The sequence below is a fragment of the Cydia amplana genome, chromosome 15, assembly GCF_948474715.1.
Source record: "Cydia amplana chromosome 15, ilCydAmpl1.1, whole genome shotgun sequence".
Taxonomy (NCBI): domain Eukaryota; kingdom Metazoa; phylum Arthropoda; class Insecta; order Lepidoptera; family Tortricidae; genus Cydia; species Cydia amplana.
This window is the reverse complement of record NC_086083.1, coordinates 6,585,670-6,613,103: the sequence shown is the minus strand read 5'-3', so window position 1 is coordinate 6,613,103 and position 27,434 is coordinate 6,585,670. Positions and strand designations below refer to the sequence as shown.

Here is a 27,434-nt window from a genome sequence, read left to right as displayed (position 1 = left end):
CTATTACAGACGGGCGTACCGGACCGGACCGCGACCTATGTAGATTCGGTCAGCGTATCTCTCTCGCTCTCACTTATAACTGCATCCTTAACGGACGTACCACGGATGGACCCCTTCCACACGATGCAACAGGCCTCGGACCGGACCAAGGTCGCGGTTACTGTGGGGTGGACTGTAAAATACCATATGACATACTCAACATAATGCTATGGAAGTAACTAAAATATACTAAACGAAGTCCCCCGCCGCGTCTGTCTGTCTGTGTGTATGTATGTTCGCGATAAACTAGAAAACTACTTAACGGATTTTCATGCGGTTTTCACACACCAATAGGCTCTCTGAAACAAACCGCGCAAGTGGCTTAGAACAAGTGATTCTTGAGGAAGGTTTAGGTGTATATAATTAGTTATAGTTTTGTATAACCCGTGCGAAGCCGAGGCGGGTCGCTAGTTGCAAATAAAACGAACATTTAATAAATAGCATGGCTTCCTTTATTAAAAAAATAAAGTGTACTTCAAAAACTTTGACATTGCAGGAATCAATACAAAACAATTTATTTATTTAAACCGGAGAGATAGGTAACTCCCACATTATCTGCAGTATACAGCACAATAGTTACTTCAGGTCTAGAATTCCCGATATCTGAAATAAAAAAGTATAAATGTATACGGAAGCTTTTAGAAATGTGTATGAAATTAGTTTTTCGCTCATAAAGCTTTGGATTCCTCCGAAAACGGTGCCGTCATATGACGGCAGTGTTGCCAGACGAAATCTGCAATATTCAGTAGAAAAAAAATCGTTTTAGCAGTAGATAGGGGAAAAAAGCAGTAGATTTAAAAAGTGATGTCTGCAATAGGTAAATTTGAAAAAAAAAAATGCTCTGACCTGACGGCCTACCGCGAACCACGTTCGACGTGTTGCCTCTCTTTCGCACTTGTAAATTAGTACGTAAGTGTGACAGGGAGGTAACACGTCGAACGTGATTTGCGGTAGACCCTTAGACACCAACCTCCCATAGAAAATTTGTTTTATTTTTCCTTTTTCTGCTGACAAACTGGGCGTGATTGAGTAATTGAGTATAGCTGGCAAATCAAATTGTCAGTAACAGTAAAATGAAGAGTATCATTCTGTCTCTTACTTCTGTTATTATAATTAATAAATGAGCACAAGTTTTTTTTCTACTCATCATTCGCTTGCCCTTATCCCATTCATTTGGGGTCGGCGCAGCATGTTTTTTTCTTCCATACCTCTCTCTCGCCCGTCATCGTCATTTCATCATTCACTTGCGTTCGTTTCATATCATCTCTCACACAGTCCAGCCACCTTTTCCTCGGTTTTCCTCTCCCGTTAATTCCCTCCACATTCATTCGTAATACCTTTCTCGTCACATGACTCAGTCCATCCATCTTTTCCTCGGTTTTCCTCTCCCGTTAATTCTCTCCACATTCATTCGTAATACCTTTCTCGTCACATGACTTTCATCCCTCCGCATCACATACCCATACCACGCTAGGCGATTCGCTCTTACTTTTTCTACTATGGGTGCAACTTTCAGGCTTCCTCTTATATAACATTCCTTATATCCTATCCATTCTTGTCACACCACACATCCATCTTAACATTCTCATTTCCGCTACATGCAATCTCTTCTCATCCGTCACCTTTAGAGCCCAACACTCCATCCATACATGACGACAGGTCTCATGATGGTTTTATAAATTTTACCCCTCGTTTTCGAAAAATCAGTAGCTCACCAGCAAAAAGCAGTAGATCAGTAGATATTTTTAAAATCAGATAGATTTACTGCTTAATCAGTAGATCTGGCAACACTGTATGACGGCCGTCACATAGCGGCAGCGCCGGCAGCAAAAGACGGCCGTCTTTACGGTGACGACACACATGTCGTCACCACAGAAAGTACCACGGCGTCATAACACACCGTCAGCCACCAAGGTCAAAGCGGCAAATTTGAAAAATGTAGGCGCGATGGGATAACGTCCCATAGAAAATTTGAATTTCGCGCCTTTTCTTACTGACAAGATTTGCTTGATCATCTATAATTTACTTGGAGGATGAAATATCATCAGAAGAGGAAAATAATCGTAGTACGGAATCATTTATTCAAATCTCGTGTCATTTATTCAAAATGGCGTCACCGCTATCTAATAAAACGTTCACGAAACTATCGACACTAGGGCTTCCAATACCGGGATCCCGGGATCCCGTCTTTTTAAACGCATTTTTCAATACCGGTATTTTTAAAGACAAGACCGGGATCCCGGTATTTAAAAAAATGAGGGAAATGCGCAGTATAAACCCTTTAAATCCATTATATTCGGCTGTATCAAAAAGCTTACTAAACGTCAGACGCATCTAGAGTTAGACCAAGAAAAGTCTGCAACAATTTTGATAGCACGCGCAATGCAAGTGTTATATTAAACGTCAAACTTCTGTGAAATTATGACGTACAATAACACTTGCACTGCGTACTGCGTATGCTATCAAAATCGTTGCAGACTTTACTTGGTCTAACTCTAACTGGTCTCTAGCCCGCATTTTATTATTGAAACAAGATCGTTGCCTAATGCGTCAGATAAATATTTGGTGGTTGGTGGTGGATGAATCCTGAAGTTATGTGAGTGATGAATATGATGATAGTGACATTAACATCATTAGTTCTTATAATTTTATCAAATAATAAAACGAAAGAGCAAGGATAACTGTAATAATGGCAAACCAATTTGACGGAAATTTGAAAAAAATGTTGTCTGATTGGTTAAGTTGGACTACAAATGTGACTGGTTAGGTGAAGTCAACAAATTGGATCAAATTATTGCCAACCTGGAGTGTGAAATAAAATTATTGCAGATGGCGGCATTGATTGTTTATTGTTGTAATAGCTTTTAGGACATATCTGATATTCCAGTGAGCCTTTCTAATTCCCCTTTTTAATAAAACTATATATTTTTAAGCGATTCATATCCAATACCGGGATCCATAGTGCGCTTTACGCAGCGTACGTCGTCAACCCGAGCCCGAAGGCAACTTACGCCTGAATGCAAGGTCCAGGTTCTATTATCTCCTCTGGCCGGAGATACACGCAGTGCGTCTCCGGAAACCCGAGCAGTTCTGCCACCAGGTTGATGTCAGTGTAGTGCGGTCGCGACCGCAGAATCTGGATAGAAAAAATAACCACATTTAAGTAGAGTCCAGACGAGCTGGGCAAATCGACCGATTTGATCAGGAAAATAAATGGCGCCAATCTCATCTAGCGTCCACACGTACACAATTTAATCACCAATTTGCATTCCATAGATACTAACTTTGATCGGGGAATCAAATTGGCGTTTGCGTCCTTACGGCCTGATTCGATTGGTCAATTTCATCAGATTGGCGAAAAATTGTCTCGTCTGGACTCCACTTAATAACCGCTGAAAAAATAATCACACTGCATGAGCCCTTTTCCAGGACGCTTAATTTCTGGTGAGAAAGACAGACAAAGGAAGGACCCCCAATAATCCCTGGCGGCATAGATCGCACGCAATTATAGCCTTTACACACTACCGCACCGCACTGAGGTCGCGGTGTGGTGATGTAGTGTGTTACAGCTATAACGGCCAGCGCTCAAGCCTCAACGTCAAAAACCCAACAGCCTACCGCTAAAGCTTTGGATTCCTCCGAAAACGGTGCCGTAATATGACAGCCGTCATATAGCGGCCGCAAAAGACGGCCGTCTTTACGGTGACGACATGTGGAAAGTACCACGGCGTCATAACACACCGTCAGCCACCAAAGTCAAAGCGGCAAATTTGAAAAATGTAGGCGCGAAGGTATAACGTCCCATAGAACATTTGAATTTCGCGCCTTTTCCTACTGACAAGATTTGCTTGATCATCTATAATTTACTTGGAGGATGAAATATCATCAGAAGAGGAAAATAATCGTAGTACGGAATCATTTATTCAAATCTCGTGTCATTTATACAAAATGGCGTAACCGCTATCTAATAAAACGTTCACGAAACTATCGACACCGTCATGAGGGCCGTCATCTTACGTTACGTTGACAATCAACGCCGTCTAGGAAACCGCGCCATCTTGTTTACATAAACAACGTTCTAGTGACGTCATTCAACGCTATATAGCGGCCGTCATATTACGGCACCGTTTTCGGAGGAATCCAAAGCTTAAAACCGAAATTCGCAAATTGCGGGGATCTTTCTTTTTTTTAAAGGCGTAATAAGAGTGACAGAAAAAGATGCCCGCAATTTGTCAACTTCGATTTTCGCGGTTATATCGCTCGAAAAAAGACACCCCGCATGTGCCGTGTGCAAGCACAATATGAGGGCCTACCGCGAACCACGTGCGATGTGATGCCTCCCTGTCACACTTACGTACGAATTTACAACACGCAGAGGCAACACGTCGAACGTGGTTCGCGGTAGGCCTCCTGAGGCGCCCTCTATTAATTTCCATTCTTTATTGTGTCGTAGTTTGTGATGAAGAGTCACCTCGGTTGCGACGTCCTTGCGATCTTCGATGGGCGGCATGTTCCAAAACACGAAGCCGACGATCGTCTCGTCGCGCAGGTAACACAGCAAGCCTCTCTTGTAGCGCTCCTTATACTCCGCCGCGCTGGGAACAATATATCCCCTTATTACACATGTGCTAGTTTCTGGAGAATGGGGTTGGCAACTGTCAAAGGTTTGCATGGATGGCGCCATCATAGCTTGCCCCTTTTTAGGGTTCCGTACCCAAAGGGTAATAAACGGGACCCTATTACTAAGACTTCGCTGCCCGTCCGTCCGTCCATCCGTCCGTCCGTCTGTCACCAGGCTGTATCTCATGAACCGCGATAGTTAGACAGTTTTCACAAATGATGTATCTCTGTTGCCGCTATAACAACAAATACTAAAAATAAAATAAAATAAATATTTAAGGGGGGCTCCCATACAACAAACACGATTTTTTTGCTCTATTTTTTGTTGATGGTGCGGAACCCTCCGTGCGCGAGTGAGACTCGCACTTGGCCGGTTTTTCTATGAGATTTGGCTTAAACTTAGTGTAAGGCCTGAGTGGACGCTCGGAGCGGAGCGTTCGGCGGGGTGTGCAGCGTGGCGTCGGGCTCACAAGTGATGTGAGCAGCGTGCACTAAGGCCGCTCCTATACGTTTGCATTTGTTTAACATGCACGCCGCACGCCCCGCCCCGCTGCACGCCCAACATGAGCGTCCACTCAGGCCTTACACTTACTCCTTGTAACAACGCATCTCCATTTTGGCAGATTCTTCTCTTTCCTTCGGTGACAGATCCTCCGGGCGGCACGGCTTGAACAACGCTATGATCGGCATACAGGCCCCTACGTCGCCAACGACCTGAAAAATAGCATTTTTAGGGTTCCGTACCCAAATGGTAAAAACGGGACCCTATCACCAAAGACATATCATCAGGTGACAAGCAAAACTCACTAAGTACCACCACAAGTTCATAGCCAAAATGAAAAAAATACATAGATTGCTCACTCCATACATCAGTTTTGATACCAAAAAGACTATTAATTTCAGTGTCTACATCTAGCATCGAGTAGCGGAACTATCAGTACTGCTACTTGACAATAGATGTAGACACTGAAATTAATAGTTTTTTTGGTATCAAAACTGATGTATGGAGTGAGCACTCTTGTCTTACTATATTTCTCTATCGCCACAGTGAACCATATTATTAGTACGAAAAGAAGGTTGATTTTTGTTTAAATATTTTACAGTAAGTAGTGACTTTTGCTTGTCACCTGACGATATGTAATTACGTATAAGATGAATAAAGTCTAAGGAAAAAACGTGCCTCGGAAATCAAGTAAAAGTCGTTCTCGGATAAATGGCGCACACACCTTTGGCCTATGCTCGGCTAGATGGCGTTGAGGTATCAGTGAAAGAACATGGGTCAAAAATATGTACATTTTTTTGATAGTTTTATACATTTCCAATTTGAGTTTTAATCGTGTGTCGATAGATGGCAGTAAATTTACTGTGACTACAAAATTTACTACGAAAGGACCTATTACTATAGTTCGTTTTTTTTAGCATTAGAAATAAGGTAAACAATCTTGATGTGTCTTTTAATTGAAACACATTTTAAAAATAAGTTACGGCAAATATGTAACAATTATGAATCTAATACGATCATTTATATTCTTCTGCTTTCATAATAGTTTTTGATTTTTAAAAAGCGTTTTTGAATTAAAAGACATGTCAAGATCGCTTACCTTCTTGCAAGTTCTTTCTAATGCTAAAAAAAACGAAGTATAAGACTCCGCTGTCCACGTGTCGCATTTTCATCGCCTGCTACCATGCTTGTCACGTTCTACCAAGTATGTAAGTGCGAAAGTGACATATAAAAATGCAACCACGCTGCCACCGCTGGAATACGCTACATGACAAATTTTTAATAATGGTATCAATCGATCAAGTTTGTTTTTGGGATTTGGGACCCACTGCATTAAAAGCAATACAAACGTCAGAAATGATAGTCAAAGTCCGACAGTCGTACTTCACTCGCGAAACGCTCCTAGCAAATTGATGTGAACGTGACGTCACTGTCACCCCAAGCCCATCTTGAAGTACGGACAAAACAAGAAATTTGCATTTTTGTCGGTGAAATATTGCGTTTATGTTCATAGTTGTTATAGAATCTATTTTTGGATAAAATGTAAGGAATCGAATGGTAGGTACCCTTACTTAAATACTTTTTGGAAGTTAAGAAAAAAACTAAAATTTTGTAACTTTCAGGTCCTGTATTTTTGTGTTATTTCCATATATTATTTTAATATCCACATTATTGTGATAAATTGCTAATTTGCTATCTATTTTACTAGATTCCGTTATAAGTGTGCTACAGACTATCGCACCGCAGCGCGACCTTGGTGCGTCGCACCCATAAGTGAGTGCGAGAAACAGATATCTCTTTCTCGCTCTCACTTATGGGTGCGACGCTCCAAGGTCACGGTGCGGTGCGATAGTCTGTTACCACTTTAAAATTCAACATGTGTCATCATCCCTATACACACCTGCATCTCAATGGTGGTGCCCAGGTTGAGCCAGGAGGAGTTCTCCACGTTGCACGGCTCCCAGTACCCCGTCATGTTGAGGCCGGCGATCTCTCCCTGCTCCACCGCGGGCATGTGGTTCTGAAAGCGTTGGCGGGCGTTCTTCCATTGGGAATAGAAGCTGGCTGCGTCGCCCGCCTGAAAAAGAGAACTCGTAAGTCCGATCCGAATCCGATCCGAACCCGTGAAAATATGGTCCGTTGTAGCCGTAGAACTATTTCTATGGTAAGTTACGCACTACATCTGATATCCGTCATCCGATTTCTTTCCGTCATTCTAGAATCTCCATTCCGGAGAAGATTTTTGACGGGCCGAAGTAGCCTTAGTATTATTTGTATGAACGCTCGCGCACTGCGTCCGAGTTAAAGCCGAGCTGTGTACGAGCAGAGGGTAGCGGGGCGGGCGGGGTATGCGGATAGGACTAGTGCGCAAGCGAATATCCGAATTCGGTCCGAGTTAGACATATTTTCACGGGTTCGGATAGGACTAGTGCGTAAGCGAATACTTATCCGAATTCGGTCCGGTTAGACCCATATTTTCACGGGTTCGGATAGGACTAGTGCGTAAGCGAATATCCGAATTCGGTCCGAGTTTTCTAGACCCATATTTTCACGTGTTCAGATCGGATTCGGATCGGACGTAGTGCGAAACTGCTCTAAGGCCTGAGTGGACGCTCGAGTTGGGCGTTTAGCGAGGCGGGGCGTGCGGCGTGCATGTTAAACAAATGCAAGCGTATAGGAGCGGCCTTAGTGCACGCTGCTCAAATTACTCCCGACCCCGACGCCACGCTGCACGCCCGCCGAACGCTCCGCTTCGAGCGTCCACTCAGACCTTACACTTAAAATTATTTTTAAACGGGTCACTCACGTATTATTACTTAAGTCGAATAACTCGACATGTTTCGATCCAATTTTCGAGGATCCTCGTCACAGAGCAACGACTCGCCTCGGGTGCCATTGTAGGTAAAATCCGTCGCACGCGTGCGCGCCAGTTAGCAACGCTCATACTATTTTTCGCTAACCCGCTCTGTGCAACCGCGCCGGCTAGCGGACGCCCTGAACCTATCTACTTACAATTCCATTATTATGAAGTTAAAACAGAAGGTTAATATCAATTGATATTTACCAGTCGCTTTTCGGTGAAGGAAAACATCGTGAGGAAACCGGACTAATCCCAATAAGGCCTAGTTTACTCTCTGGGTTGAAAGGTCAGATGGCAGTTGCTTTCGTATAAACTAGTGCCATGCCAATTCTTGGGATTCGTTGCCAAGCGGACCCCAGGCTCCCATGAGCCGTGGCAAAATGGTGTGGACAACGCGAGGAAGATGATAATTTATAGTTTGTCAAAGGACGGTCTCATTTCAAACATAATAGAGATAATGATACTACTCAAAAGAAAAGGATGAGTACAGTTTTTTTGGTTATTATTTACCGACTTTGTGAAATTGGTTTGACCAACTATATTTTATAACGTACAGCATAAAGATGAGTCCTCGCCGCCAGTTCGGTGTTGACCAGGAAACCGCCGTTGGCCTTATCCTCCTCCAAGTACGAGGGCTCGGCTATGTCCATGCGAGGAGTTGTGCCCACGCAGACGAACACCTGACCAAATATAGCTGGTCAACCAAATCTTGTCAGTAAAAAAGGCGCGAAATTCAAATTTTCTATGGGACGATATCTCTTCGCGCCTACATTTTTCAAATTTGCAGCCTTTTTCTACTGTCAAGATCTGGTTGACCAAGTATAGTAGCATTACTATACAAGTGCGAAACGTAGAAACTAACACATTTAAAGGACCATAATGTACTGTAAAACGTTGTACAATACACGCGCGAAAAGGTAATTCGCAACTCGTGTTTTAACTCATCGCCACTCGTTGCGAATTACGTTTTCGCGCGTGTATTGTACAACGTTTTACAGTACATTATGGTCCTTTAAGGCCCACTTGCACCATCCCACTAACCTTGGGTTAAGCGGTTAAACCGTTAACCCAGTGTCAAATTGTACTGGTAATCATGGTAACTTCATGTTTATCCGGTTAATCCCGGGTTAGTGGAATGGTGCAAGTGGGCCTAAATGTGCTAATTACCGCACTAGGGCGGTCTAGTAGCACCATATGTACTGTAGACAAGAAAAGTAGGAAATTCGCACGTGTATTGTACAAGGTTTTACAGTACATATGGCCCTTTAAATTTTCGACCTAGTCTGTAAAGTAGCTTGGCTTAGCTTAGTAGTTTTATAACATACAGGAGTTCGTTATACACTTTGACTATCGCACTTGCATATTCTAGCAATAGGTAATAGGTAGGCAGATAACGAAATTTCGATTTTCAATGTTCGCGGTAGGCCTTAAGGTTTTATCGCCGACTGTATTACCTATTGATCAATGACACAATTGACACACAAAAAACGCGCTATGAAATCGTGATTTACGTTATATCACTATTGATTCTGACTATATATTTTAATATTAAGAGCCCATCAACGTGCACACTAGCGCCACTGCTAAATATCGTAATTATTTAAATTTAACGAAATATATTTAAAAAAGGGGGCCGCTACGTACTGTATCTTGTACCTTTTGAATACATCAAACTAGTTTGTATCTTATGTTGCTGCATTCGTCAATCTATGCGTCCAAAGTTAAAACGGCCGTTTTTGTTTCGAGTTCACAGATTAGCAACATAGAAACTAGTTTGATGCATTCAAAAGGTACTTTAATACAAGATACAGTACGTAGCGGCCCCCCTTTTTTAAATATATTTCCTTAAATTTAAATAATCACGATTATTTAGCAGTGGCGCTAGTGTGCACGTTGATGGGCTCTTAAGACGGATGTTATTTTTTAGTTTATGTATGTTTCGATTCACGAACACATACCTACGAAACTTACTTTTAGTTATCTACTGAGCTTGTCCTCCTCAGGCCCAGACATACAAAAGAAAAATCCAAAATTTGCCACTGAAATTTGAACCTAAGTTGGAAATAGTGGATTTTGCGTGCGAAAAGCGACTCTGTTCCAATTGAATAGGATTTCAATTTCATCGAACTGAAGAGGTACTATAGGTAGGACCTTGGGCCTTAGGAGGTTATAACGCATAGAATGACTCAAGTTTGTGATAAAAACTCACAAAATCTGTTACAAGTGACGACCCGTCGCTCAGCGTCAACTCGAGCCGACCGTCCTTTGTCAGGAAAGCGTCGTGTGGTGTCGCTGAAAATAGTTATTTGTACAACAAGAGATCAAAGTTTGATATTTCTTCGAGTGCTTATTTTGAGTCCCGTGCAAGCGAAAGATTCTATACTAGTCTAATCTAATTTAGAATCTTGAGCGTAGTAAGGGACTCAAAAGCGCACGAGATGTAAATAACTTTGATCTCGTGTAGTTCACAAAACTTTTCACCTCAGCAGTGAGAACATATTAGAGAACCCGTAAAATGTATTCCTTCTTCATCACTTACCTATTCACTCATGTTTTCTTAAGATATACTAACAATTAAGTTTTCACCTTAGCAGCTCGAATAAGGGTACTTTGCTACTTAAAAACAGTGAGCAAAATCGCATTTTGTCTCACTCAGTGAGCAAAATGCGATTTTGCTCACTGTTTTTAAGTAGCAAAGTACCCTTGTTCGAGCTGCTGAGGTGAAAAAATAATTTCCTCATAAAATAAAATAATTATCTTTCACGACTAACGCTACAACCTCAGGCCAGGCGTGTCTCACTCCGCGATTTCGTCGCTTTGCTACAGGTAGCTAAAAGTACATCCGTACGGCCCCAATTTTGGGGAAAGCCATAAGCCGCGCGTGGCGCTGTCGCCACCTAGCGGCCATATCTGTGCTGATCGTAACAGACGCGTTTTGTTAGAGAGTGTCTTCTGTACTTAGTACTATTATTTATTCTGTGCTCAGGCCTAGGCCACAGTATAACGCTGGCAGCGTACCGCTAAAGAGAATAGTAGTAGTATCATAGTAGCAAAATCGTTTTGACAGTTCGAAAAAAGAAACTGAGTAGTCAAATACCCTATTCGATCAGGGGCCCGTTTCTCAAAAGCTTGTAACTTGTAATACAAGTGGAAGTCCCTTTCTAACAAAAGCTGTCAAAAAGTGACATCCGCTTGTATTACAAGTTACATGCTTTTGAGAAACGGGCCCCAGTCCAGTGTTGTGAATAACGCTTATTTTTAGGCTTAAAGACTTGAGCCCTAAAGACTCGTAAGTCTTGAAGACTCGACTATATTTGAGAATTGTATTTATTTATTTTACACGTATGAATGTATGAAATCGTCTTTGCCCCCTTTGAGGCGTAAAGCCTCGAGAGTCTTAAGGGTTCGAGTCTTTAAGCCTCAAAATGAGCGTTATTCACAACACTACCCCAGTCCCCTAGTTGTAACTTGTAAAGTGGAGTCCAGACGAGACAATTTTTCGCCAATCTGATGAAATTGTCCGATCGAATAAGGCCGTGCGGACGCAAACGCCAATTTGATTCCCCGATCAAATCAGCAGGTGCGACACAAAAATGCCAATTCTCGAAGTTAGTATCTATGTACAAATTGGTGATTAAATTGTGTACGTGTGGACTCTAGATGAGATTGGCGTCAATTATTTTCCCGATCAAATCGGTCGATTTGCCCAGTTCGTCTGGACTCTTAGCGCCACTTGCACCATCCCACTAAACCGGGGTTAAGCGGTTAAACCGTTAACCCAGTTTCAAATTGTACTGGTAACCATGGTAACTCCAGGTTTAACCGGATAACCCCGGGTTAGTGGAATGATGCAAGTGGCGGTTAGGGAGGATCAACTATTTCTTGTTGTTATTCTGTCCGGTCAGCCAGGTCCAGGTCACCTTCTGACACGCTTGGTAGACGACCCTCAATGGAAAGGGTTCATAAGTTACACAAAAAAGCGTGTTTGGTGAATTTAAATGCCTAAAAAACCGGCCAAGTGCGAGCCGGACTCGCGCACGGAGGGTTCCGCACCATCAACAAAAAATAGAGCAAAACAAGCAAAAAACGGTCACCCATCCAAGTACTGACCCCGCCCGACGTTGCTTAACTTCGGTCAAAAATCACGTTTGTTGTATGGGAGCCCCACTTAAATCTTTAATTTATTCTCTTTTTAGTATTTGTTGTTATAGCGGCAACAGAAATACATCATCTGTGAAAATTTCAACTCTCTAGCTATCACGGTTCGTGAGATACAGCCTGGTGACAGATGGACGGACGGACGGACGGACGGACGGACGGACAGCGGAGTCTTAGTAATAGGGTCCCGTTTTTACCCTTTGGGTACGGAACCCTAAAAATCAGGTTTTAAACAGTGACCCAGGAGAACGTAACCATGGCAACGAGTGACAAGGAAAAGTTGATTCACCCCTTAACACTAACTCTTAGGCATGATGTGAACGCCTTCGCACTTGATCTTCTCCGCGGCCCACTCCCCCAAATACTCGGGCAGGGTGCTCCCGAGCACGCCCGCGTCCTTGTACATGTGGGCGATCTGTAGCGGCGGTTTGTATTTGTCTTTCTCATCCTTTTCCACTATTTCCTCTGCAAATACTTTACGTTGAGATTGAGTCATTCCATAGAGAAATAAGTAAGACAAGAGTGCTCACTCCATACATCAGTTCAGACTATTAATTTCAGTGTCTACATCTAGCATCGAGTAGCGGAACTATCAGTACTGCTACTTGACAATAGATGTCGCACCGACCGGAAAGTCTTATCTCAACAGCATAAGACTTTCCGGTCGGTGCTACATCTATTGTCAAGTAGCAGTACTGATAGTTCCGCTACTCGATACTAGATGCTAATAGTCTTTTTGGTACTAAAACTGATGTATGGAGTGAGCACTCTATGTATTTTTTTTTCTCTATGGTCATTCGTCGTGTACTTGACATGTTGAATATTATAACAAAATTTAGCTAAATAGATAGAAAATGAGCCATCGATTCAGTGCCGGCCCGAGCCCTTGATCAGGGTAGAGCGAAATTGGGTTTTGGCGCCCTTTGTTGAAGTTTTCAAGCGTATTTTGGGCCTCCGCCACACTCGCGTCTTTTAAAACTTTTTTTTTCTCGTTATGGCTCCTCTACACGATGGGCCAACGCCGGCCACTCCAAGGGACGCAGCCATGCGGTAGAATGAGATAGCAATATCACTTGCTCCCTCTAACGCATAGATGCGTCCCTTATTGGAGTGGCCGGCGCTGGCCCATCGTGTAGAGGAGCCGTTAGCCATTTTGGCGCCCCCCTTGTCATCTGGCGCCTAGAGCGGCCGCTCCACTCGCTCTACCCTAAATCCGGCCCTGCATCGATTATAAAAAAGCGGCCAAGTGCGAGTCGGACTCGCCCATGAAGGGTTCCGTATTTAGGCGATTTATGACGTATTAAAAAAAACTACTTACTAGATCTCGTTCAAACCAATTTTCGGTGGAAGTTTACATGGTACATCATATATTTTTTTTAGTTTTATCATTCTGTTATTTTAGAAGTTACAGGGGGGGACACACATTTTACCACTTTGGAAGTGTCTCTCGTGCAAACTATTCAGTTTAGAAAAAAGTGATATTAGAAACCTCAATATCATTTTTGAAGACCTATCCATAGATACCCCACACGTATGGGTTTGATGAAAAAAAAAATTTTTGAGTTTCAGTTCTAAGTATGGGAAACCCCAAAAATTAATTGTATTTTTTTTTTGTGTGAAAATCTTAATGCGGTTCACAGAATACATCTACTTACCAAGTTTCAACAGTATAGTTCTTATAGTTTCGGAGAAAAGTGACTGTGACATACGGACGGACAGACAGACATGACGAATCTATAAGGGTTCCGTTTTTTGCCATTTGGCTACGGAACCCTAAAAACGTGGAATTTAAAAACATATATTATGACGCGTTACCCATCTTAGCCAGATGCCAGGCCAACTCGCAGCCCAGCGGGCCGCCGCCGACGACCGTCACGTGCTGCGCCGCCCGGACCTTCCGGAACGCGCTCTCGAGGTCCCGGATCGTCCGGAACGTGGTCACCTTGGCCCGGACCTCTTTGGGAGCTATCTTGAACATGTTCAACTGTATTGGTTGTGAGCCTGAAATATAAACATTAGTTTTAAATTTAAAAGTGGAAAAATTACTGTCTTGGGTGAGACTTGAACTCATGGTCTCTGGATCGATATTCCAGCGCTCTGCCATCTGAGCCACCAAAACCTCATCCATTTTATTCTAAGCTTTATAGCATCGGTCGCAGACGTTTCTGCTTGTAAAATTAAATTAGAAACATTAGTGTTTAGGGTTCCGTACCTCAAAAGGAAAAAACGGAACCCTTATAGGATCACTCGTGCCTCTGTCTGTCTGTTGGTTTTTTCCGTTTTAGGTATGGAACCCTATAAAGTGGTAGTTGCTGAGTGGACTCAGGGTCTTTTAGCGAGCCGTGGCTAAAAGTCGCTCTAACGATAAGTAAGATTATGATTCGCAAAGTTTAATAATTGTCCCTATGAATACTTTGGTGTTGAAACTTTAACTATTATTTATTATAACTTATTGTTGGGGTGTTTTGGGCCTTTGAATGCCATGCCACGTCGACCAAGTAGTGATCTATTGTGACGGCCCTAAGTTCACTACTAAAGGGGCCCACTGATTACCAGTCCGCCGGACGATATGGGCCTGTCAGTTGTTCGGAACTGTCAACTTTTTGTTCTAACTGACAGGCCGATATCGTCCGGCGGACTGTTAATCAATGGGCCCCTTAATGCCCGTTAAATCCAGGAAATCCCAGATTCTTTGGGCCATAATGCTTTGTGCCTCATAGGGTTGCACGTGTCGCCCTAAGTAGGTACTTCTTTTTGACATTAGTGGTCCACAGGAACGGAGAATGTGCATAGCAGTCTCCTCTGACTCCTGGCAGAACCTGCATATCGCATCTTGTTTTTTTTTCGATTTGAAACATGTGTTGTAAGGTTGTAGTTGTAACTAAGTCACAGGGCGGACAGGCCATACATCAAAAATGATTTGCGTTTATATGTGTGCGCGGCACGTCAGAGGGCCTACCGCGAACCACGTTCGACGTGTTACCTCCCTGTCACACTTACGTACGAATTTACAAGTGCGACAGAGAGGCAACACGTCGAACGTGGTTCGCGGTAGGCGCCCTGTACACGCGTCATTGTGTATCTGACGGACTTCTGGCATGCTCTCAGTAGAGCGACTTACGCACACATTCATGTCGCGGCCAGTCGCGAGGCGAGGTAATCCGAGTCGGGGCGGGGCGGTGCGTGGCCGTTCTGTATGATAATACTATTACTTATTTTGTGACTAAGTTCACTTACCAACAGCAATCAAGCACTTCTCGTAATACATAGGTCGTTCGCCGCACAACGTCTTGATGTAAGCAATATGGTTCTCCGCATCAATTCGCAGCACGCACCAACCGGACGCTATGGACACCGCCGGACCCTCTTCTTTCCGGTAAAACTTCACGGGATCCATGAAGTTTTTACACTTTGATAAGTACATTCTGATAAAAGTAAGAAAAGATTGAGAAAAGTGACGCCATAAAATAATGTTGAGACGCTGACAGCGCAACCATAATCTTGGGTGTGCTAGATTTTTTTTTACAATAATTAAAGGTTTCCAATTTGAAAATCAAAAACATCGATTTGCATATAAAAATATGAGAACTTTCCGAAATTATACCATGTCAGAATTTGGCAGTTTTGAAAATTATAGGTACCATTTAAACACCCAAATATATTAGACAATAATTTTATGTATTGTCGACTGGCGCTTTGCCCAAGATTAAAGTGTTGGTATATTTACAATACGTACGTTTTGTACTTCTTATCGAAGTATTTAAGAGTTTTCATGTCAGGCGGTAATTTGTTCCACCACATATGTTTGGACATTGGATATCTGTCGTATGGCAATATGTCTTCTTTCGTCACGAAGAACACCTGCAGACACGATACATATACCTACATATATATAACTATAAAATTAAAAAACCCTATGTCGAAAAACAAAATATGATGCCAAAAATACCTAACATACATTTGGAAAAGAGCTGAAACTCTACGAACTGCTGGACCGATTTATCAATTATAGCTAGGAACCACCGCTGGTAAACTCGCTTTCACGTAAAAAAACCGCATCGAAAGCGTTACATCCTTTGGAGAGCTACGATGCCAGGATGCCACAGAGGCCACAGACAGACAAGACGGACATACCGTCCGTCATGTGACAACCAAAATTCGCTATGTTTTTCTTTTGGCCTTCCACAAGGATTTCGTAAAAAAAACAGTAAGCGGCAAGTTGAATGATTATTAAATGATTATGAAGGGAATAATACCTTGGCCTTCTCGTCATTTTTCATGATAGTTTGGTAGGCGGACCACCCCGCGGGCCCAGTACCTATAATGAGGTACTGCACGCACGGGGGCAGGTCGGGGTCGTGGTACGGCCTTTTCACCTTCAGACGAGGCTGCCCTGAAATAAAAAAAAGTTTTTGGTACAAGTTTTTGTCGTTGACTGTACTTTTCTTTCCACAGGTAACTACTTAATACTTTCCACAGGCATCGAGACAATTCTTACAACTCCAAAGTCCCCAAACACAATAACTCTGCGTTGATATGTCACAGAGTTCCCATACGGCTACGCACCGGAAAAACTAGCATGAGAAATTGGGACGATAAATTAATTTCAACTTACATATTACGTCGAACATCCCCGATTTCTGCAGTTTATCCTTGTATTCCCAATATTTGTACACCTGGCAAAAAGAAACCATGTCATAAATCAATCGAATATGCCGCCCCTACGCTTACGCACCTAATGGTCGTAGCGTATTTGTATTTGGACATTCATAGCCAGGCTCCCAATATCTATATTATGATTATCTATGCTGAGAATCTTCTTTTCTCTATCTTGCTATCTGATCTGAGAGGTAGAAATGAGGAGTTGTTCATAGTAAAAGGCGCTTAGAACACTGGATACGATACGTACGTCGCCCAGATATTTGAGCGAGACAACGCTATGCACGTATTATAGCGAAATCCCGCTCGCACATCGAAACGACGTACGAGTTGAATCCAGTGTGCTAAGCGCCTAAACATTGTACATGTAAACAGCAACACTCTTAACTTATCTACCGGTGGACCTGGACCTTACGCCTTTTGTAATAAGGTGTACCGATGGACGTTTAACAGTGTGGGCGAGGGTACTAACCGCTCCCAAGGCAGCAAGGACACCGGTGGTAGCCCAGACGTAGATCCACGGAAACGGCTTTTTAGGGACCGGCGGGCACGGCGGCGGCGGCGGCGCAGGCGGTGTGCAAGGGCCTTTTATTCGCGCGCAGTCTATTGAAGCCTGAAAACAGTCAATGCCGTACATAATAATAGTGTGTAATTTTTTACGAAATTGACGGTTGAAAAGGAAAAGGTTGCTTACCTTTATCTAAAATATTATGCTTCGTTCAGATCTCGCGAATGCTTACCTACGCGCCATTTATAAAGGCCTGTGCACACCGGATGAGTGTGCGTAAACAAAGACGTGCAAGTGTACGTTGTAATATATGCAAATTATTATAAGAGACGGCACACCGCTTGCGTGCGACTTTAACATTTTAGCGCACGCGCACGTACTTACACGCATACGCAGACGGTGTGCTCTGCTTTAGGCAGGGCCGGATTTCCCCCTAGGCCCATAAGGCCCGGGCCTAGGGGCTGAATTCTAAGTACCAAGTGCCCAGGTTCCAGTTTTTAAGTGAACGCCCTCTTAAACATCTACACGCTTATCGCACGCGTGCTGCACGTCGTAAATTACTTACGAAAAGCACGCGAGCAGAGTTGTTCATTAGCAAATGGTCTGTGAATGGCGCGTTCGCCAGACCTGAACGCAAATTACCTATATACACAGGATGTAGGTATATATAAGTAATATGTACTTACCAGCCCAAACAATTTTGAAACCTCGCGTAGTGCAACTACGGCTGCTCCGAATATTTTTAGTGATGAAGAAGAAATCCTGTAGGTACCTAATCTTTTAACCCTTTACCATTTTTACCAGGCTAAGGGATATATATGTATTTCCCACATACGGCATCGGCACTTCAAACATGTGCTTTATTTTTGATCAGTAAGACTAACATTCGATTGACATTTTTGAACTGTCAGCCTGGTAAAGGATCTAACAGGCTAATAATACCTAAACTTTTTGTCAGCACCCTACTAATACAAGTAACAAATAGTTGGCACTTTTAAATTATTTTAAGGCAACTGCAACAGCGGGACCATTCTTACTAAATTAGACGTTTTTTACGCTTCATCAGTTCAGTGCCAAGTTAAGACAAGACACTACAATGTACATATTATGTTATGTTTCTAAAGACTTGCGATTTAACCTTTTAACCGCCAGCAATTTTTTGTTCGAGCTTGCTCGTCTCGCCACCGACAGTAATTGTACCACGCAGATTAAGGCTGGCATAGTTATAAATGTGCTGTAAAAACCAAATCAGATCTTTGTCTTATTTATCAGACTGTGCCGAAATGAGCTGGATATGTAATGTCTTATATATCAGACTCTGGCGGTTAAAGGGTTAATTTGCAATTATATCGATTTTGACATTTGAAAGGTTTGAAAGGGAACATTGCAAGCCCCTGAAATAAATTGCCTTTCGAATAAGTAAGAAAATTATCACTAAGTACAACGTACTTTTTCTGATTTTCTAACATTCACCTTCTATATAAGTTCTATAATCTAATGTTGTGTACCAGGGGTCGGCAAACTTTAAAGAAGAAAAGCTAACCGCAGTAGAAATTACCAGTTTTAGGAATCTCAAAGAGCCGCAAATTATGTTGTCATTGGTCGAAGAGCTCTTTGTGATTTTTTTAGTTGCTTGAAGAGCCGTAATCGTACCTCCAAAGAGCCGTATGCGGTTTGCCGACCCCTGCTCTAAACCAATACCTATTTGAGTTCGACTATCTTTTTTGCTGCTGAAATTGTATCGAACGTTAAAAAAACAGTTAATTAATAAATAGTTTATTATCAATCCCATGCGACACTCCAAATATCTTAAACACTCAATTTAAACTCGTTTTAAATATATAGATATCCCATCAGGCCTCCCGTGGCTTACGTACATGGTTCTTTCTCTTTTTCCACAGCAGCTATCTCTTTACAATGTCCCTGCTCATCTTTTTCGGCCTGCGCGATTAGAGAAAGGCGGTCTAGCGGATTCCAGGGCTCATGAAAAGCAAATTTATATTTGCTGCGTCCGTGGTAGCTGAGTTTCGGCATGACGACCATGGACTTGCTCATATTCCTTGCAAACTTCTCGTTCTCCTGGTCGTTTAAAGCCTGCGGAGTCACATTCTGGTACCAGGGCGGTGCAAAATTCTGGCAGATTGGCTCCCCAGTGAAATAGTTGCAGTCCTGTTGAGAAACTTTATTGTACTTTCTCGGCTACCTCCCGATGTTTCAGTGCGATTGACAAACCAGCTCCTCTGAGGATTCTACAGAATTAAAATCAATACCTTCTGACTATCTGGTCTGGAAATAGAGGACATCTAGCTGTTTAGTCATTTTATCTTGGTTGTCTTTTCCTCTGAAAAACTTCTTCAGCTTGGCGAAAAAGCTGTCATCTTCCTCTTCAGCTTGAGGTTGGGCTGGTTGCTGGTGTGGCAATTGTGGGGCCTGGTTTGGAGAATGCTGGGACCAGTCCTTTAAGCCCAGGGGGTCGTGGGGGTCTGTGTGCGTGAGCACGACGCCCATCCTCTGATGACAAAGTACAAGCTGGGTTTCATTAGATATTTAAATCCACGGGAGGCTCTGATCGTCTAACGCACTTTGAGAACATCGGGAGGTCGCAAGGCAATGATAAAAGCAAGTTGGAACAAGTATCTAAAATGTCAAATTCTTTTACTCTTAAATAAATACCTACTACTACAGAATAACACAAGAGAGTACCTAACTACAGAAAAGTACGACCAGAAATTCTCATTGGAATCTGTTAAATAAGGTTGGGTTGTTCTAAGAAATACATTCTGACTTAACCTTTTCGCTGCCACGTCAATAAAGTGTAATTATTACCACAAATTGCACGTAAACAACCCGTATAACATATCAAGTCGTGGCGTGAGGGGCACGAAATGTACTGACTTTATATCAAGTCAATGGCGGCGAAATGGTTAAGCAAGCAGGTATCTCGGATACCATTAACGCTTAAAGATGAGTGTAGGTTTACTACACTACTGAATCTGAGTTGATTATCTATTGGAAAACCTAAAGCTCGCTTCAAACTTAGTGCCCGCACGTGCGAAGCCATGAACCATAAGTGTGGATCATCTTAATTTCACGCTTTGTTCTTCGACTTTTCTACCAATCAGGGGCATTTCATGAGCTGCCCCGTACAAACGCATTTTATTTCGTATAAGGTAAACGTACTGATGCTCGACGCCGTCCCAGTACATGTCATCTTGAAACTTAAGTCATTGTCAATAGAGGTGACAGCAGAGTGTCACCTCTGTCAGCGGCCATTAGCATGTCGAGCACTAGTACGTTTACCTTAATACTACATTTTTTAAACATTTCAAGTCGATGATTATTTTACTGAGCATATTTCACATCGATTGTGACAGGTAAAAACTCCTATACCTGAAAACATTAAAAAAATTCGCGTTTGTAAAGGAGAACAGTAGACATTTTCGTGGAATGATCCGTCATCGGCTTCGCGCAGGGTCAGGCACTAAGTCTGGAGTGGGCTAATGTCTTTAAATAGTTTAAATGCTTCTGAAATTACCTTAGCGTTCCCAGCTGGCATCGGCGGTACAGCGACCTCCGGTACCTTGATCCTGTACGGGTCGTTGTTGTAAGGCATGGGGTCTTGGGGGCACTCGCAACGCCACTGCGGCGGCGGTGGGTCGGACTTCGGCCATGGCTCGACCGTTCTACCGGCGGTTTGGGGCACGTTGGTGCAACATCCTGATTTATTTGATTTAGCGTACCATCTTCGCTGTGTTCCTGTTGAGGTGGAGTCGCATTAGTGGGGTTTAAAGCTAGTTGTTACAGACGAAGGTCGCCTTGGAGCCAGTTGTGACTGACGGACTGATCAACGGCAAAGTCGCTTCCCGCTGTCTGTCTGTCCCTATGTATACTGAGATTTTTAAAATGACGCAACGGATTTTAATGCGGTTTTTTTAATAGATAGAGTGATTCAAGAGGAAGGTTTATGTATAATCGGTTAACCCGTGAGAAGCCGGGGCGAGTCGCTAATTTGAAATAAAAGTCGCAATGTAGAAAGAAACGTAGGTAGATACTTACCCCCAGAAATGTAGAGGTTATAATCGAAGGCGGTTGAACCAATGTGTTTACTGCAGCATTTCAGTGAGTTAATTAGCATTTTTTACGTGTTGGTTTTGATAGACTCAGAATTTTTCAGTTTTGTTATTTGAGTTATATTGGGCCTAAAAGATGGCTGTCATTTTGAAAGGAATACGATATTTTGTCGAATGTTTGAATTTAGAAACTGGAATTTAGTTTTTAATCGCTTGTTGTTTTTGTAATGTACCTAAAGGTATTTTCAGCCATGAAGGTTTATTTCTATACGATTGCACATGGCGCATGTTGGAATACTTGCGCAAATTCAAAACTAATAAAAAAAACAATGGTTCGACTAACATATCCCGCGATTGCGCCATTGTTTTTAATTACAACCATCGAACGACATAACATAACATGGGCACGTACAGTGAGCTGCGAAATTGCATGGAAAAATTATTAATTAATTCATATTGATAAAGTCGCCATGCACTTTTACGGCTGAATGGTACCAGTGCATATAACCCGCGCGATCTCCGTGATGGAGCAACGTCCATCAACCTACATCTCAAGTGGGCACGCGAAGGTATAGTCAACTAATTTGATACCTAGGCCACAGATTATATAATCCTAGGCCAGTAAAGAACCTTGTCGCTTTAACACATTCAGTGCCGAAAACTCGACTATCGTGTATTTTATGATTTAGTTCCCAGGCCGGACGACCCGATAGTCGAGATCGTGGTACTACAGCTTTATATGACGAAATGTTTGTGGCTTGGCGCGGATGTCTTGTTTGATGAATGTGTTAACTACTCAACAAATTGATTCAATATGATATGGTTTTAATCACAGAACATATTAAAGAGGTTAGAACGGCTATCGCGCGCAGTTAGTATCGGAACCGGCGTCGCCGCTCGTTCCTCTCCACATTTCCACATTTCTCACGCAACGGTAGTAAAAACTTGTGTGCCTGGTGAATGGATACGCCTCCTTTAGACAGATTTGATGTCTGGCTTCTTAATCTGAACGTTATTGTAGCGCAAAAGGCATGTTTACGTTTTTCGGTCAGCGCGGGCGAGTACTAGCATGCGAGCGTTTGCTCATAACCGGCGGGGACACGTACCCTGCTCGCATCGCCATTCTACTTGTTCTGTGGTTTTAATATAGTGGCCTAGGAATCAAATGGGTTGTCTGTACTTGTCTCATGGCAAAAGGAAAAACTTATACTTATTTATAAAAGAGTAAAACAATCAAAACAGTTGTTGCATCATTTTATTCTCATATTTGTACAAAATAGAAATTCATACCTATTTATTATACTATTTGCACACATTTGCTTTCACAGATATTTAAATAGGTATAATATATAGTACTTAAGACGTACGGGTGAAGCATCCGTTGGTACCTACTTATATGTCACTATTATAACAGAAAACTTATTAAATTAAATAATTTTTGTATTATCAGCTGGAAAAAATATTTATTGCAATTATTACTAATGTAAAAACTAAATTTATTGAAATGGCGGATTGATTGTAAGTCGGTTGGCAACAATAATTTTCATTTCAACTTCAACCGTAGCACAATCAATTAATTGAATTTCACTCGTGTCGATTCAAAACACTCCCTTCGGTCGTGTTTGAATTTTTCTCCACTCGTTGCGAATTTCCTATTTTTCGCACTTGTATCGTAATGTAATATTATGCAACAGTTACATAAAAACGAAAGGCTTCATTCTTTAATTAGGCATAATAAAATGAACTAGTGAAAGGATTTGTAAATTCGAGGATACTTTGTCACAATAGGTTACAACTTACAATTGTCAAATACATAAGCGATGTATGTACTTATATGCGAAAAATCTAAGATTGAAGGAGAACGAATTGTAAGATAATTCATGGCGTGAAAGCGCCTTTATTCATAGATTGATACTCCTAAGTATAGTCTCTGAGAGTCTAAAGGAATGTGAAAATACATAGACTAAAAAGAATTTAGAGTATAAAATAAATAGAGCAATAGCATTGCGGGCTTGTATACCTACCAAAAATACCACAATAATGCAAATAGGTACAATAGTAGTCATTAATTCATCATCATTATATTATGAAATATCTATTTTATTAATTACATAACGAAATTGCTAATTATACTTAATGTTTACTTCAGAAACAACATTTTACAGGTGTAAGAACATAATAATCAAGGGGTCAAATAAATAGTAACAGCCATAAGGGCCAAATATATTGGAAAATAAACATATATGTACATACATTTTTAATAGTGAACACGATTTTTATTTAAGCCACTAAAATAATACTTGACAATCCAAATGGGCATACTGGGCAAACCACATTCATTACAACATCTAGATATATTAACTTATAAACAAAATAAAACTCTTTAAAAAAATACAACAGTAACATAAGAAAACTAGTCATACTTAGTAAATGCTGTCGCATAGTCGAGAATAGGTTCGTAAATTCTCAATTTAACGTGACATTTAATGGGGTTGGCAACTGTCAAAGGTTTGCATAGATGGCGCCATCATAGCTTGGCCCTTTTTCATTAATAAAACAAAAAAAAATCACAATTGACAGAGCAAGCTATGATGGCGCCATCTGTTAAATACTTCGACCGGCCAACCCCATTGGAACCTTTTATTTCACAAATGTACAGTTACCTGACCTGACCGTCTAGCATGAGTTGCGTTCTTCTAGCGCGACTTCAAGTATGGACTCTTTAGCGAGAACGCAACTCGTGCTAGCCGGTCTGCATTCTATTCAGCATACATAATATCCTAAGTTGGTGTCAGATTTCTCTGCAGCTGACTGTAGGTACATTTAAAGAATTTAATTTCCGACCCATTTTATACCTTGTCACAGTAACAATCAATATAAAAGACGCTAAAGACCTCATACTATTGTCACTGAGACAAAGTATAAAATGGGTAGGAAAATAAATTCTTTGACTGTAAGTACGTATTAATTTATATCTCCAAACTTTTTTCACCCACTTTTAAGTGAAGAACATATTAAAACGCAACTTTGTTCGACTATAACCAGACTTATTATTTCGGCGGTAACTGTTGAGCAGCTGTTGAGTAGATAATAGTATAAGAAAAGCAAAGTTTGACATTATGACGATAGTGTTTCCGTGAAATTGTACATACCTATATGTGAAGTGAGTTGAAAATTTGGGCAAGCTATAGCTACGCGATTAAGAAATTTATATTGCAGCTCCAACTTTTAAAAGTCTGTAACCAAAAAAACACTTTGTCTGCCATTATTTACATTAGACAACCATCGTTTTTGTTTGAAAATTAGAAATTACAACATTACAACAATTTAAACACTAAGATAAGTTTGTACATCTTTTTAATCATTGATGCAATTAATTATTGGTACAAGCCTTTTGTTAAAACCTTAAAAATCATATTTATTATTTTAGGTACCTATGTATTTTCAGTTCACAAATTTGTATAGGCTTTTTAAATACCAATTATTAAACAGCTTAAGCAAAAGTTCCATTTTGCCACTATTATGGAACCGCATAACAAAACGCAGACATTTAAAACAGTAAACAGAATTTTATTTAATACTCTGTCTAATTGCTCATAGTGACTCCAAAAGGAGACCGTGGCACATAACTAATATTAATAAATTGTCTAGTAGTTATGTACTTTCAGTTCTTGTCATCTATATTTTAATACAGCTTATAAAATCATGAGTCAAAAGCATTATAATTCGCCACTACGGAACAACTATGAAATGAAACCCTTTATACAATTTTTTTTTTAATTTTGTTATTGCTCCTGATTTAGATCCCAGTTGGGAATTTCGGGAGACATAATAAAAGTTGTCAAATTTGTCTAGTCCAATTTTAATATTAATTTACCCTTTCTACCAACTTTCATGCAACGGGTATGCGCCAATATAATCATTTTGAACATAATTGAAGACTCATTTAGACTAAACGTTTAAAAAATGATCATAACTACAGTCTTCATCGGTACTTAACAGACATAAGCAGGATTGCAGGTTAAATCAAATATTTTACATAAATAATTCGCTAATTTCATAATAATGCTAATTTAACTGTAGGAAAAGTTTTGTTAGGTTTACAGTAGCTTTGTATGTTTAGTTTAGTACGTTTTATATTAGCCACCGATTGTTTATCGCCGTTAAGACTTATCCTCTAGCCGCCCAGAGACCTATAAAAAGGTCTCCTGTTCCATTCTAATTTGAACTTTGTGTTGACAAAATAAAATTTCATTTTGCTTGGCAAGGGCGGCTAGAGGTTATAGCTTCTAGTGCTTCTATAATGGTATCCAGTACGGATATGATGCTCGTATTTATCAACGAGTCACCGTGATAACGACAGTGTCTGTCTCTTTCAATCGCATGATGTTAAAAGTGACCGTTATTTTATCACGGTAATAAAACCATCCATAATACGCCTGCAGGATTAGATAAAGTATATCCTATTCTCAGAACCCTATCACGTAACAGCCATTGGTATTCAATAGGGAATATTACGCGAAACTCTGCGTAGGTGGCGTCAATCCCACAATAAGTCACAATGTAAGGGTCTACTGCAAACGAAGAGAGTCGAAATTTTGTTATCTAACCTCTCTATCACTCTTGCATATTCGAGTGATAAAGAGGCAGGTAGCTGAGTTTCGATTTCGCGTTTCCCGGTAGGCCCTTTGTAAACAAACCGCCTTTATGTATCAATGTCATCTTTGATTGTCTGAGAGAACTTGTCAAAAAACAGTTTAAGGTACAGTATATATTAAGTTACTCTATGGTATACTTAAGTCACTAGTGCTGCACTCTGGCGGAAAAACATTGCAGTAATACTCCCTATTGTTTAGCGAATTCTCGCGCAAATACCAAATTCAAACTAGTTATTTAGTGACTGTTATAAATTCGCTTATAATTCGCTTTTATTAATAAATTCGCTTTTTATAAGAAAACTGGACGACAGCGGGCAGCGGAGCGACTAGCGGCGTTTCAAGACCGTCTATACATAGAGACCAATGGTGAAATTTTCAACCAAAAGGGTATTTATCGGTTGTCAATAAGGCCATAGAGAAAAAAATACATAGAGTGCTCACTCCATACATCAGTTCAGACTATTAATTTCAGTGTCTACATCTAGCATCGAGTAGCGGAACTATCAGTACTGCTACTTGACAATAGATGTAGCACCGACCGGAAAGTCTTATCTCAACAGCATAAGACTTTCCGGTCGGTGCTACATCTATTGTCAAGTAGCAGTACTGATAGTTCCGCTACTCGATGCTAGATGCTAATAGTCTTTTTGGTACTAAAACTGATGTATGGAGTGAGCACTCTATGTATTTTTTTCTCTATGATAAGGCGCTATGTCTGTATAGCTTTAACTTGAAATCAACCTTATCGACAACCGACAATGTGGTACCTTTTAGTTGAAAATGTCACATTATGTATTACTGCCTTTAAACGGCCGCTCGCTGCAACACAGGCACGCTGTCGTCGAGATACACTTGTAAGTTTTACTTACGTAAGTAGGGACAAAGCTATTTGTTAGAATGAGATAACAATATTCATCTCTCATTCTGTAGTATAGATGTGTCCCTTACTTACAAGTGTATCTTGGGCCATATAAGACTTTGAAAGTATGATGTTCCTTATTCGAGTAGCTTATAAAAACAAGGCCATTTTGGGCGTATGTAATGTTCATGTAAACCCATCAAAAGTTATAAAAATGTCATTAAATTAATTGAAATATTAAAATAACAGGAAAATTATTTTAACAGGCAGCAAATTGTTACAACCACCGTTCTTCCTAATGGATAAAACAAAATTAGGGCCAATAATATAAATGCGAGAGTAATAAATAAATCTTAATTTTATATGAAGATACAATACAATAATATAAGAACAGCTTCAGCCTTAAAATGGTAAGGAGTTTCTATGAACTCATTACCATTTTAAAGCTGAAGAAAAGTACAATAAGTAATGTACTTAAAAAAGTTGTAACAAAGGTTGAAC

General features: G+C 41.0%; 1 protein-coding gene across 1 annotated transcript; it reads right to left on the bottom strand.

Annotated features, from left to right (window-relative positions):
- Positions 1-468: 468 nt before the first annotated feature.
- Positions 469-21,646, bottom strand: LOC134654498 (apoptosis-inducing factor 1, mitochondrial-like). The gene is made up of 16 exons (XM_063509941.1): positions 21,403-21,646; positions 20,882-21,102; positions 17,311-17,451; positions 16,795-16,855; positions 16,436-16,572; positions 15,916-16,040; positions 15,417-15,604; positions 13,995-14,180; positions 12,483-12,644; positions 10,231-10,313; positions 8,576-8,701; positions 7,062-7,238; positions 5,252-5,373; positions 4,511-4,634; positions 3,051-3,175; positions 469-642 (listed from the first exon to the last, which is right to left on the bottom strand). The coding sequence occupies exons 1-16, from the start codon at positions 21,479-21,481 to the stop codon at positions 627-629; spliced, it is 2,073 nt and encodes a 690-aa protein (XP_063366011.1). The 5' UTR covers positions 21,482-21,646; the 3' UTR covers positions 469-626.
- Between the last annotated feature and the right edge of the window lie 5,788 nt (positions 21,647-27,434).

What these genes read in the sequence shown, in the direction of transcription:
- LOC134654498 (XM_063509941.1), bottom strand. Translation starts at nt 21,481, where the DNA reads ATGCTAATTAACTCACTGAAATGCTGCAGTAAACACATTGGTTCAACC. An exon ending in TAACCTCTACATTTCTGGGG is followed by an intron (nt 21,103 to 21,402) that starts GTAAGTATCTAC and finishes CCACCTCAACAG; the next exon opens with GAACACAGCGAAGATGGTAC. An exon ending in GAGATGCGTTGTTACAAGGA is followed by an intron (nt 4,635 to 5,251) that starts GTAAGTGTAAGG and finishes TATTGTTCCCAG; the next exon opens with CGCGGCGGAGTATAAGGAGC.